Genomic DNA, 14814 nt, shown 5'->3' on the forward strand with positions numbered 1-14814 from the left:
ATTAAAACATGGATTTCTCAGCCTTCAGAAGAAAAAAAAAAAAGAGTGACATCTGAGAAATCAGACAAGGGTGGATGTGAAAAGATAGCACCCTTCAGGTCAACATCAAGGAGCCATCAGTAACAAATCAGCTGAACTAAAACAACTGAAAGACTCCTGTCAGTGTCTCACAGTCCAGCTGGATCAGGATGGACCAGCCTACTCGCCTTAAAGGTTACTTGGGGGTTTAAGTCGTGTTAAAATTAACTTTCTTTCATGCGCTCAGAACAAAAGGAGGGATTAACTCTACTGCCACAGCAACAGATGAAGTTATATGGGAAATGCTCATTTCCATGACGACGTTATCAGAAAGTCCGTGAAGAGCATCTTAATTCAATGAGCAGAGAGCAGAAAGTCTGATCCTCCTATATCAGGATCAGGAGGATTAAACTGAGTCCCTCTTAAAAAGATGGAAGCCACAACCTCCAGTAATTTCATCCCACCTGAGCTCTGAGGTCAGACCTGACAGAGATCTGAGGTTCTGTAGCATCCCTCCATCTGCAGATATAATGGTTTTCATTGTGCAGGAACGCCTACGTCAGTCCGGACTGCACACTTTATGAAGAAAGTAATGAAGAATTTTACAGTTCCCACCTGTTTTCATAACTGTTTACACTGAAAACATCATTAATGGAGTAAAAAACAGATCCAGAGCAGGTGGAGAGTTCAGTAACCATATCCATTCATGCAGAGCTCATGGTTAATTCTTGAAGAACCAAGCTCAGCCAGCAATCGTGACAGCTCAGCTGACCTCAACACCAGCCCACATCAGCTATGCTGGTAACCTTCTGTGCCCTGGGCTACAAAGTAAGCTCAACATAGCCAGGATATCATTCAATTATCTGGTTTCACTTACCCTAAATCAGCCATAAGGCTAAGGGTTAAAACTGATGGCGGTGCTGGTATGGTGAAAACTGGCAGATGTTACAGTGAATGGCTGTCCTAATATTATATCTTAAAATGTGAGAGATTTGAAGGGGAACCAAGACAAAGTGGCTAAAATGAACTCAGAACTGAAATTGATATTTTTGCTCCAGGGGAAAAGATTTGGATCAGGGTGCTTGATCGTAGGGAGTCATCTGATTGTTGGAGTGTTCTCTCTGCTATTGCCTATTATGGTCTTTACCTTTAGCACTTTGATGTGTTTAGTTGAATTGAAAAATTGAGGGTAAGAACACTGAATCACAGACAGTGTGTTGCACTTTTGGAGGAGGATGAGACTGATGCTGGTGACGTAGACCAGCGGTCCCCAACCTTTTTTGCGTCACGGACCAGTTTATGCCCGACAATATTTTCACGGACCGGCCTTTAAGGTGTCGCGGATAAATACAACAAAATAAAACTAGTACCGGTACCGAAAAAAAGAAAATTTATTCATAACACACGTAAAAAGACCCAGGAAAACCGAGTAAATGATAAAAACGATAACAGAATAACGCTGAAAACCGATAAAAACCCTGAAAACTATACATTTCACACCTGAGCCTCAACTCTCGCGGCCCGGTACCAAACGACTCACGGACCGGTACCGGTCCGAGGCCCGGGGGTTGGGGACCGCTGACATAGGCACACAGATAACAGGTGGCTCAGCCTGGGCAAAGTGCTAAAAATAGTCTGGGACCTGAAAGCAGAAAATCAAAAAATTTGTGAGAAGAAAGGAAGATCTTGAATTTGCTGTCTGGATTAATTAAAGGACTAAATAGCAAACTGCAACGCAAAGGCCTATTTACACATGGTAAATGGACTCCTTCTTATATAGCGCTTTGCTACTCTCCTGGAGCACTCACTGTGCTTTATACAACATGTCACGTTCACTTTCTTCATGGCTAACATTCACACACATTCATACTCCAGCGAATGCATTAGAGAACAGCTTGGGGTTAGTATGTTGCCCAAAGGAGACCTGGCATGCAGACATCCATGGATGGAACCACTAACCTTCCAATCAGGAGATGACCCGTCTACCTCCTGAGCTGCAGCCACACTTTAACTCCAAAACATAGTCACACTCACACACCAGTGAAACAGTCGACAGTGAAAGAAACCACAACATCAGGTGACTGCCTAAGCTGGTACTCATCAATGTTATGAGGCCAGTAAGTTTTCAAAGCAATGTATGGACTTCAAAACAGCTGAGAGTGAAATGCACATCATTTCATTCCTTGCACTTGCAAAGAGGAAAATGCATCCAGTGGTGTTCACCTTGAACTCATTGACCTGCAGTCCGATTCACTGCTGGCAGAGCACTTCAAGCCAATATTTCTGCTGGATTTTTATTCTTCTTTCAGAAAGGACAATTTCTCTATATAAAGAGAGATGCTCAGAAGATGTTAGCTCTCTTTGCATCTACGTTCATTTGTGAATAAAAACAACTTTGAATCTCTTTGAATCTTTCCTCCATTTCAGGCTATTCGTACTACCTCTGACATATTCCATGTTGAATCCACTGTCAATAATGCCTCTTCTATTCATGCCACTGCTGTCCTTGTCTTTAGGATTTCTAGAACACCGCCATACATCAGAATATAAATTGCTGCAGATGATATAAAAACCTTATTTTGACTAAAGTGGTCCTTACAGAGACATAATTACAGTTCTTGCTATTTGCCAGGAGGTGAAGTAAGAACTCACCCTGCAGAGTCCTCATGTGCTACTTAAATGGGCACTCATATGGTAATGATATTACCTTTTTAAAACAACTTTAACATCTTTTTAATTGATCTAAAAGGTCCTCGAGGAGAACATCAGTCTCAGAAACACACGATATCGATCATTCCCATATGGAAAAGAAATAGTAAAAACTTACATGATTCACTCATGAAAGTGGCCACTTTCTCATTACTTTCATATATTGTTTTAGTAAGTATCCAAAACATACAAGTTTCATTATATAATTTTTCAAGGGATCTTATATCTGTTTTCACTCTTGTATGCTTTTCATACAAGTTTCACTCAAGACAGATACAAACTTTATAAGATTTATATATATCTTTTCCATATGGGTTGTTAACTGTCATGTGTCCTCAACCATTTAAACTTTATTGGAATATCCTATTGCAGACCTGAGTAACTTTACTGAGCATCCACTGATTGAAAATCTGTCAAAATAAAGATTTACTTTGACCCACTGCTATGTTTTTATGCTGCTTTACGTTTACCTGCAAAAACTAAATTATGTTTGTGAATAAATCAGCTCAAGCTCAAATGAGACTGTTTGTTACTGAGTGTTAATAATATGATGCCCCCGAGGAGAAAACATAAACAAGCAAAAGCCCAAACATTAAAGGAGACATGCTCCAAATGCAGGCAGCAGAAACAGACTCATACAAGCAGGAAACACATGCACAGAGAAACAGGTGCTGCTTTAGGATGTTAGATGTCCTCAGTTTGGATGAAGATGGGTGATTCCAAGTCACACATATGTGTGTTATTTTCTATATGGAGCATTATGTCACCAGGTTAGAGCTATTAGAGTCATCCTTCATGGTAACAGCGTAACTCCAGAGATGACCAGCTGATCAATGTTTACCTGAGGCTCTGACAACGCTTTAGGGCTCAATGTGGCACATATGCATATATAAAACTTCACAACATGACATGAAGCAGAGTCATCCTTTTTAAATTGCCATGTTTTGGATTTCAGGGCTACCATATCTGAGATCTGAGGCCTGCCTTGTTAGGAAGACTTGACCACTGTTAGCGTGTCCACACAGATGCACAACTGCATCATATCCAGAAACACAACATAAAGCACAACGATAAACACAACCCAACAGCTTTAGATGCTGCACGGCTGCATCCAAGCAGAACAGATCACTGTAATCCAGTAAAGCTGATCAGGCCACAGCGACGAGGTGGTCCTCTGCCTCCACGATTCACTGCACTTATAACAGTAACATCTACAGCTACACATTCACATACAATGCTCTTTGTGCAAGGAGGAACAGGATGAGCGCTGCCAGAACTACAAAAATAACCTCCAGGATAGCACTGGTGTAAACATTTCTGACCACACAATCATAAACAGACTTCATGAGGGTGGCCTGAGGGCCCAACATCCTTCAGTGGGCCTTGTGCTTGCTGCCCGGCACCGTGGAGCCCGATTGGCACTTGCCATAGAAGGCCACGGGCACAGTGCTTTTCACCCTATGCCGCAGTCTAGGACCAGTTTCTTCTCCACGAACCCCCCTCCCCCTCCTACCCCGAGTCACATGGCACATCTATGACATATTCTTTACACCTCAGTGGACAGCGCAGTTTCCCCAATGAGTGATGTTCCACACAGTAAGCAGAAAACACCCCTTTGAAGTTAAGCATTAAAAGCACTCTGTCTGGTTCCTGAGCCTGGATTACAAACCAGACACAGTAAAAAAAACACAAAGACCAGACCTTAAAGAGCTGCAGACCCACAGGTTGATTCTACTGCAAATCTGTTTTTTAGATCAGAGATCAAGTTCATCTCATTTCATCAGAGAGAAACTGTGAGGCTGAAAAAATGATTCAGTATATCTGGTTTTCTTTCATCATCACCTGACTGACAAACTCAGGTTCAGACACCCAGAGCGACCAGAACTTGTGATGCAAACAACTTGCTGTTGAAAAATCAATAAAAGGAAATGAAATTAATTAAGCACAAAGAGACTGAAAATAAGCACATAAAGGCCACAGGTAAAAGCACGACAACTGTGAAATGACCACAAAAGATTAAAAAGTGGACAAACATTTAGCGTGAGGATCGTGTTCTCCAGAAAGTGAAGATATCAAAGCTCAAGATCTCCTCGTGCCTTCAACGTGACCTAAATGATCACAGCAGCTTCTAAATCTCTAAGGTGTGCACAGATGTGCTGTATGAAGCTGAAGTTAGTAGAAAAGAAACACAAAGATCACGTATTGGTTTGAATCTCTGCTCTACACTGCAGCATCACACACACACACTCACACACAGGATTTACGGCTGTAGGGAAACAGGACATAATGATAGGAACCATTAGTTCAGGTGATGTGAAGGGAATCAGATGGTAAACTGGACCAGATGTTTCACGTCCCATATTTACTCTTGTGCTGTTTGTTCAAACTTTTTATTTCTATGTTATCAAATGTGCCCATTTAGAAGATTTAAAAATTCTATTCGTGAGTTTCTTTGGAGAGAAAATTTAGTTTTAGTTTCAGATCACTTCTGCATTTCCCATAACTCTGCGGGGAACAAATAAAAGCCAAATGAGCTGTACTCGATTAATCACACAGCTGTGACCTTCATACAGAAAATACAGCTGTTCCAGTCTGGCTCCAGCTGAAACACAGAAATCTGAACTTTAACCAAGTGATCCACTGACAGGTTCACTGAGCGCTTACTTCGGTGGTTCTCCTCGTACATCTTCGCTGATGCTCAGCGCCACACACCGATGATCATCGTCAGTCGATCCGAGCTTTCATCAGTTTCCTGCCGGTTCCGTCATCAGCTGCTTTATTCCAAGTCACCAACAACTTATCCGCATTTCGCTGACAAATGCACCTGAAAATTAATCCACCTTTCTTCTGATGCAGCTAAATTTTCCGATTCATCGATCAATTAATTAATTAATCAACCTCCAAATGAAGTTAAAAAGTATGAAGAAAAAAGGATAAATCCAGACATGCAGCGATCGAGGAGGTGAATTCAGCTTCTTTTTAAGCTTCGCTTCACTAATCTGACTCTCTTCATCTATCTGCCCATCGCTCTCTCTCTCTGTCTGTCAGAGGTTCTCTACCTCTCTCTCCCTCCCTCTCTCTCCCAATTGGGGATTAAACAGAAAAAACATCGGTGTTAAAGGGGAGGGCAAATGGAAACGAATTAAAGGCGCAGAGACGGGAGCCTTTATCACAGAACTGATTAAAATGATAAATGTTCTGAGGAAGGTAAAAACCCAAGACCACAAATGTAATCCCTCTGTTTCCTTTTCTTTTCTGGGAGAAAGTATTAGTCATGAACTAAAATCACAGGTCAGTTTTTCAGATTATGTTCCTGCACAGAGTCAAAGAGGAGACGAATAAATACATTATTTATTTTTCTTTCTTTAAACGAAAATCCTGCAGTGGGGCGCAGGTGTGTGTTATTATTAACCCTTAACGTGGCTGTTTGTCCCTTTGGGTTCCAACAATAAAAGTTTATTTTTAGACCACAAGATCAAATTATTATTTCGTTATTATTTAATGGATCACTAAAAAGCTGGAAGCGATGTCTTTTTAACAAGCCTGTACCAGAAACGTTAAAAAAATGCAATTTTAATTTCAGTTTCAGTGCAGCGTTATATCAGTGGTGTCCTCTAAAAAATGGAAATGGAAGATTTTGTGGAGGACATAGCCGACTGGCCATCGGCCACCAGGTGGGCAGTTTGTGCCGTACTTCAGCTAGAATGGAAAAAAAGACACAAAGGTGGATTTATTCTGTGTCTTTATGCTGTCAGCTGCCTCTTCTTCTCTCATTCAATCATGAAACTGATCAATGATCAGCTGATCCGCTTTTCTCTCTTGTTTATCGCCCACTTTGCGCCAGAAAGAGGAAACCAGCGGATGTCGCCTTAAACAACAGCAGCACGTTTAAGCTTGATCAGCTGTTGTTAGAATTTATTTAATATTAATTTCTAGTATCAGCTGATGTTTGCTGGAGCCACAGCTGTAAAGCTGCTGGTCATGATGTCAGTTTGGTTATCTGGTGAGAGGGAAACATGAAGATGAAACCAGGAGATGTCCTTACTGGATCATCAGAGCTGTGATGGAGAAACAGGTTTACCTTTTAGGTGACATGAATGAGTTGAAGGGAAGTTATGAACTGTTTCTGAGAGACAAATAACACCAGGATCCTTTTCTGTGTAGCTGACAGCTGGTAACTGTGCAGGGGCGGCTCTAGCAAAGTTTTGCCAGCGTTTCTTTTCATTCAAAGGCTTTATGGTTTTTTCCTATAATACCTGCTGGGCCGGTCTCTAGTCAAAATGCCCGGGCTGATTTTTTGTCCCAGTCCAACCCTGGTGGAGGACATCTACTCATCGGAAATATGCTTGGGCAGGATACTAACACAGAGTTTCTCAGAGTGTGAATGAGTAAAGCACTTAACCATAGGAGGAAGTGCTTGTATGAATGGGTGAATGTGGCAAGTTTTACTTGGGCTTTGAGCGCTCAGATATTTTAATTGTGAAAATCATTTTCACAATTAAAATGATCCAATTTCTCTAAAAGCTTAAAAGTGTAAAACATAAAAAGCCCAACATTTAACTAAAATTGCACAAATACAACATATCAAATGTTAAAAGGAGTATTTTTATTTTTAACGTTAACATTTTGAATTTGATGCTAGCATAAAGTCTCTACAAAAAGAGAGGGCAGGGCTGCCAATAAAACACATGACCGAGCATCTTCCAAACCCTGAAACTTAATCAGGTTTAAGGTTTAAGGTTATAAAAACGGCAGAGAGGCTCTGTCACGGTTAAAGATGGGAAGAGGTTTAAAGCTCTATAGATTACTACGTGGGCCACTAGGTAAAGAAATTAAGAATCTGGAGATTTCATCATGTAACGTAAATAATATCATTAAAGATTCAGAGAATTCAGAGAAATCTTTATACACCTGGGACAAGACTGCAGACTAATATTAACTGCTGGTGGTCTTTAAAGACAGACTGCTTTGGAAATATCTGCATGTTCTCAGGAGCAGATGTGAAAATCACTGTGAGCAAACAGTTCATTCCTGCATTCACAAGTGCAGATTAAAACTATACAATGCAAAGAAAAAAATCATTAATGTGAAAACAAGCCAATCGGAAATAACTGAAATCATTTTTGGAAATGACTGAAACCTGCAATGAAGAGGAGACACATTATTATCAGAATCCACGTGCACATGGCGCGGGTGGCTTTCATATCTGTGAAGGCACAACTGGCCTCCTGCAGCCCACACCTTTCACCCCACTGAAAATATCTGAAGTGTTATGAAATAAAAATGAATAAAGCAGCTTGGATCCTATGGGGGAGGAACGGGGAAACATTTTTCTTTCAAAACTTTTTTCCACAAAATCAACAGAGTTATTTAAAAAATAAGAAGTGATACAGTTAGTTTGTGTTTTATTCCTGGCATTAAATTTAAAATGAGTATTCATTTGGTCTTGGTTTCAGATTTGATATGCTGATATGTTGTATTTGTTCTGCTGTCAGTTAAATGTTTCTGTTTTCAGTGACATTTTACAAATAGTTCTCACATTTTTGGAAACATTTCGTTTGCATTTTGTTTCATGACTAGCAGTGATTACAGTTTACAAGGAAATAATTTCTTCTGCTTTTATAAAACAATCAGCTGGGTTTTCACCAGTAACCCTGATGCAGAGGGTGTTTGGGGCAAGCTGCATGTAAGAAGCTGACAGTGGAGGTAAGATTTCTGTGTAAAGATGCAGTTTTAATGAACATTGTTTAGTTTTAGTGGTTTAAATTCAGTTCAGGAGACAAACATTAACAGTACAAAGATGGCAAACTGTACATTGCACTAGCTGAGACCACATCCTCATTGAGGTTTGACAGTATTTAGCGACAGGTGGCGTCAGCATGAATTGAGGCTGCGGTTTGGGAAAGGCCTCAGAGGAGACTAACAGCGGCAGAGAATGAGTTCAGAGTATACAGAGAAGGATGCAGAGTGCCTCTACCAAAAGCTCTGGAAAAAGTCCTAGAAAACTTTCGAAGAGTTTCAGGACAATATTCAGTAAATACACAATCTAATCTTTGGGTGCAGCAGCTGTCATGCCAGCAGACTTTCAGTGCACAGGAAAACTCTCTGCTGTGTCCTACTGAGGCAAGATGGTTTTCATAGTGGATAACCTCCAGAATACCATTCAATAAATATCATTCTTCAGTTTTAACACTTAACAGCATCTGTTACTCTGGTGACTCTGGGTTCTCTCAGGATGCCCTTGTAGCTTCAGGATCCTACAATGTGCTCAGAGGGAAAAAATAATAAGATAGGAATACATTTCACTGTCCCACATGGGAAATTTGTCCTGAACAAACAGGCATACACATAGCTGCATTAAAATAATAAAAAATAACAATAAATTAAATAAATAATTAATTATGTTTATGTTTCCCATAAAGCAAACGTTCAAGTGCACAACAATGTGTCCTTTTAAACGGACTCTTTATTTAAAAGTGCAATAGAAGCTGGGAGAAATTAGAGCTGGTAGCAGTTTGTTTCACTGTCCTGGAGGGTAATACTCGTACTCTGAACAAGTCTCTGAATAACTCATAGTCTAAGCTGATTTCTCACATAAAAAGTCGACATGTTCTTCCTAGGAATTTGTCTATATCGTTCTCACTCCCGGGGCGTAGTATACCGACGTTTTGTCACGTCCCGCGGCGTTCCTGATGTACGCAAAGGTGACCTTCCGCGTTGTTACGGTCTGCGCCAGGTTATGGCTGAATTCCAGTGGAATGACGGTCCCGCGGACGTCCCAGCCATGTGTTCCAGCCCTAAACCAAACCTTATCCCTAACCCTAACGTTATTGCTAACCTGAACCAGCAGTTAAATGATGTAAAATAGTGTTTTCCAAAGCGATTTTAAGAAAATGAACGAACATGTGTAGATTGAGTCCAAACGGTTCTCATGTGTTCTACTTAGGAAGTGTTGGGTACCCGAAAGCGTAAAAAAGTTGACGATTTGTCACCTAGCGTAAAATATTAGGCTTAGGGAGTGAGAACGTGTTGAAAAGAAAAAGTTCAAGGCAGGATCGAGTTTAAGTTCAGCCTGTATGGAGAAATTGCCTTTTAGACTTGAGTCACTGTGTCCGATAAGCTTTCTTTATGTCTCACTTTCACCATAACCTCAAGGTCTGTGTCTCCAAATATTCTTTGTACACTAATGGAAACCTGCTCAGACTTTAATGTTGCCTCAGCCTGGATGAGCTGAAACAGAAAAAAACATGGCACCGTCCACATACTTGTGATCGAGACTACAGATGGATGGATGGACAGAAGCTATGTCCCCATCAGATCAGAGATGAGAGGATGCAGGGCAGCGTGTGTGTGTGTGTGTGTGTGTGTGTCCCTAAGCTTCTATATTAAGCCCCTTATAATCCTCGGTGCTGCTGCTGCTGGACTCAGAGAGGATTTACCTCTTTCTCTCGTTTCACTCGTTTGTTGTTTCTCTCTAAATAAAGGACAGAATAAAAAAAAAACAGTCTGAACTCAATCCTGAAAGCATTTCGGATATTTACTGTTAAAATCAATCCTTTGGTTCATGCATAATCTTCTTTTCCAAGTCAAACCAAAAAGTGTTTAAAAAAAAATTAGATTTTTGTGTTTCCAGCCTGTTTTAAATAAAACCCATCACTTTACTGAATGCGTAGCAGCTGGAGCTAAAGATCAGTTTCCAGGTAGAAAGCATGTGACAGTCAGGTGCCACTCTCCAGAGGTCTGAAAGAAGTCAACATGGAAGTTTCAAAAATGATTGCAGTTCCTCTTATGTCCACTTGAGGCTGGCTTCCATATGTACCTTTATAGCAGAACTAAACACCCTGGTCTAAAAAAGAAAGAAAGAAAAAGAAAGGAAAAAAGTTTAACATCAGTCCAGTCGTTTATTTATTTATTTATTGTTACTCATCCATCCAGAACATCGGGTTTAACTGGATTTCTGTATTTTAAACCTCATGCTGATGCAAAAGTTCAGCAAAGAATGATTTTTAAGTAAGATGAGAACTTTCTGAAAAGTCATCTTTATTTTACAGAAGTTTTATTGAATCAGTTTTTTCCTTTTGTATCTTTGCCTGGTTTGGTAATAGGACTCTAAACAACAAAAATGGATTGTGACTTCTGGTAAAACCTGCCAGCAAAATCTCAGGATGTTGGCAAGACGGGCTTTTGGGCACTTTTAACAACCATGAGCTGTTAAAGGCTCATTCTGTTATTACTTTTAGCCACCCAGTCCACAGTGACTTTGACTCTTTACCCTCTGGCTGTTGTTTTAGAGTAGCTGTAAGGAGAACCGAAAGACTCGAGACTTCGTCTATTCCTACTGCAAACCATCGCCTTAATGACCAATATCCACTTCGGGGCTTTTTATCATTATTTTTATTCTACTTTTATCTTTTTTTTTTTCATTTGTTGTGACACTGTTTTATTCTTATGCATTGGATATGCGTCTCCATGTCTTTGGTCCTGGTTGTGTGTATGTTGAACGTCCTTATTATAAGTATGTATGTTGCACACATAAGTTTCTGCAAGACCAAGTGGTCAGAGCAGGACCTGCAGGGAGCGATTGAAAAACAGCCCAGAGATGCAGCACATACACAGGCAGAGAGACAAAAGTAAAGACAATAAAAATAAAAATGAAACACAGAAACAACCAAAAGCAAAAGTTATGAACGTCAACGTCATAAAAGTAACTCATGCCAGAAACAAAGGTATTAATAGTCAGGCAAACCATCTGCAGTCTAAAGTATTACAGTATCACAATAAATCCTGCTGTCTCAATTTTTTCCCCATAATCCATATGGATGATGACATCATCTTTTGTATTAAAAACTGATCTTTGCTGCCTCCTGCTGGATTAAAACGGCATCACAACCAGTGTAGACTACAAAGAAGATGGAAAATAGGGTAGAAGAAAGAAAATAGTCTAGAGAAAAGAAAAGAGAAGGAAGATGCAGATGAGATACAAACGAGGTATTAGTAGAAAGGAGGAGGAGAAGGCGAGGAAAATTACAGAGCAGGAAGACGACGTTAGATCCTAGAAGACTCGTGGGGTTTTCTGTGTGATTGTTTTCCTCTCTCGAGAGTTTTAAATAAAAAGTCTTCCAGTGGAGTCTGTCAACCTTTGCAATGACAGACTTGAGGTGCGTGCATACACCTGTGTTTGAAGGTGTGTGCTTTTTAAAAATTATTATTTTGGGCCTTTTTTCATAGAGACAGTAAAGCAGAGAGAGAGGAAGACATGCAGAGAGGCTGCAGTTCAGACTCGAACTCGGTCCTCCTGCACCCTGGCCCTACGGTCACCGGCTCACCCACTAAACCGGTGTACAGTTTGCGCTCTGTAATCAACTTTGTGCTGTAGTCGTATTATTCTCACATGAGATTATTTTAACAAACCAAGCACATTTTTCCTGATAATGATTTTTATCCTCCTGTACCTTTACTGTATAAAGAGCTTAAACCTCCAAAGTTTCAGGAGTGTTAGTCTTTATAAGAAGTGTTTGTGAACTAAAAATCAATCAATCCCAACGCAGGGGGAAATAATTCTGTCAGGGAGACCTACCCTTGGCACGACAGCTGTTGTGCAGGTGAAGCCAAAGGCAAGATATGCTTCATCATATGTTCTAGTCTTTGGCTTGGAAGCATATTTGGCAATGTTTCAACCTCTGCTTTGCATTTTTTTGGGAACGCTGTCAAGAAACCTGTCCATTATGCTAGCAGTGTCCAAGCATTCTTTTTTATTTCTTTTTCTTTTATTCATACCGCCCCCTACTGCAATGGCTGTGTGTGCCCCCCACTTTGGGAACCACTGGCCCAACCGGTCGCAGCAGATGGCCCCTCCCCCCCGTCAGCCTGGTTCTGCTGGAGGTTTCTTCCTGTTAAAAGGGAGTTTTTCCTTCCCACTGTTGCCAAAGTGCTTGCTCATAGAGCTCAGACCTGCTGACCCCATTCTGTGATTTTACATGTCCTACCACTTCATGGCTGAGTTACTGTCATTTAAAGTTGCCTCCACTTTGTTATAACATCACTAACAGCTGACTGTGGAATATTTAGTGACTCGTTGCACAGGTGGCATCCTATCTCAGGACCACGCTGGAATTCATTGAGCTCCTGAGGGTGACACGTTCCTTCACAAATGTTTGTAGAAGCAGTCTGCATGCCTGGGTGCTTGATTATACACCAGTGGTCATGGAAGTGATTGGAACACCTGGATTTATTGATTTAGATGGGTGATGAAACAAAAGTGATGTTTGTGGACAAATTCCTGCCTTATAAAGCCAGTAAATGAAAACTCTCCTGGAAAATGTCCATTTTCTGTGGACAGGCTCCGAAAGTTAGTAAGGACCATAGATCAGTGGATTGGTGCTGCTTTATACAATAACCAGGCTGAAACAACCTTGAAAACACAACTGTAATTAGTAGAGGAGCATAACGCATTTATTGAGGGGGTAAAAAAACAAAAACATAGAGACTTGTTTTCCTGAGATAATGAGATATAGTCCATCTAAAGCAATAAAACAGAACAGAAGTTCTGAGCAACCCTTTCATGAACACACAAAAAAACGCTGTTTTTCTGACTTAATGAGACCCCAAAGTCCAGCATGGAGGAGGGCCTACAGCGTCTGCTGCTAATTAGCTGAGCCCTCCAACAATATTATTGCTCAAACCTGCAAGTATCTCAGTGTTTCAGACCCAAACTATTTTTTAAAACATGGATTAAAGTAAGCAGGGAAGGCAAATCGAGCTCTGAAGTGAGACTCGTTTAGGATTTTAAAATATCTCATTAATAGAAAAATGCAGCAGATTTGTTTTTTAAGGAAAAGTTTTCTCGGAAATCTAAGTTAATGTGCTCATTAATGAGGAAAAAGAGGCCAACTTGTTTTTCTCATATAAGCGTGTCATGCTTCGGCAGATTAATGCACCGACAGTTTCAGATTGAATAGGTGTGACTCTATGAGCAGCTGAAGGAACATAAGCTGGCTTTGAAGCCGTGTAAGATTTTGAATTTAGGAGTTTTATTTCTAAATGGGATATTCCCTCACTCGGATCTTGATATTTGTTGTGCAGAATGTCTTCAGACGTCACTGTCAAGATCTGAAGCTTCAGTTCCTCCTTACACAGATAAATGTACAGGAACACACACTACAAATGATGAAGTGCTCATTAGGTCTCATATGACAGTACAGAGACAGTAATGGACCAGAGAGAGAGAGAGAGAGAGTGTGTGTGTGCACGTGCCTGTATGCCTGTCTTTGTGAGGACCAGCACAAGTTTAAAACCTTTTGGGGACTTTGCTTACAGTCTTAATTTTGAGGATTTAGACCAGTTTTAAGATTCAATTTAGAGTCAGGCGCAGGTTCAGGGTCAAGGACCTGGGACTGCAGTAGTTCTTGCAAACATACCACCGCACTGAAATACAAACAGTGTGTGTGTGTGTCTGTGTGTGTGTTTCCCAGGAGAGCTCATACCGCAGAAACAAAGAGCTATTTATTAGCGTATCCACCTGTAAATCACCACAGAGACCACAGACAGGGTAGAGTCCCATCCACCCACTCGATAAGACTGAAAACATAATAGTAATAAAACTTTATGCGATTCATATTTATATATTTAGAGTATGAGAACACATAACACCACCACAAGAGAGAGAGATGATCATTTTCACTTTGAATGCGTCCAATGTTAATTTAAATTACACATTTTCATTTATTTTAAAAATGCTGAAGTCTCCTTCTTTTAAAGACATGTAAAGACATTATGTGATGTTTAGCAGATATAATAGTAAGTTTTACACTCGCTCGCAGCGGTGAGGAATCTGACTGCAGATTTATTCTTTTATTTTGGTCAGAATGAGCAGCACACTCTCCTGCAAGTCTGAGGTCATGAGGAGTCTCAGCCAGATTGCTCTTTCCGAGCTTGTGGATGACTCGAAAACTGAAGTGGGAGTTCAAAAGCATCATGTTCATAAGTGGGAGTAGAGTAGTGAAGTGATGAGTTTGCAGTGGTAAGGAGATGACAGGAAAACTGTCAATGTGCTGGCTGGTGTATGTTCTTTTACTTTGGTCTTCTGGG

The 14814-nt window shown here is 40.5% G+C and overlaps 1 protein-coding gene across 1 annotated transcript in view; it reads right to left on the reverse strand.

Annotated features, from left to right (window-relative positions):
- Positions 1 to 5661, reverse strand: part of LOC308406657 (voltage-dependent L-type calcium channel subunit alpha-1D-like) — a 46179-nt gene extending 40518 nt beyond the window's left edge. The window contains 1 exon segment of the mRNA XM_080897794.1: positions 5392 to 5661. Coding sequence (XP_080753920.1) covers positions 5392 to 5413 — 22 coding nt within the window. The 5' untranslated portion in view covers positions 5414 to 5661.
- Positions 5662 to 14814: the final 9153 nt, after the last annotated feature.

This window comes from Rhamphochromis sp. 'chilingali', assembly GCF_963969265.1.
Source record: "Rhamphochromis sp. 'chilingali' genome assembly, chromosome: 12".
Classification (NCBI taxonomy): Eukaryota; Metazoa; Chordata; class Actinopteri; order Cichliformes; family Cichlidae; genus Rhamphochromis; species Rhamphochromis sp. 'chilingali'.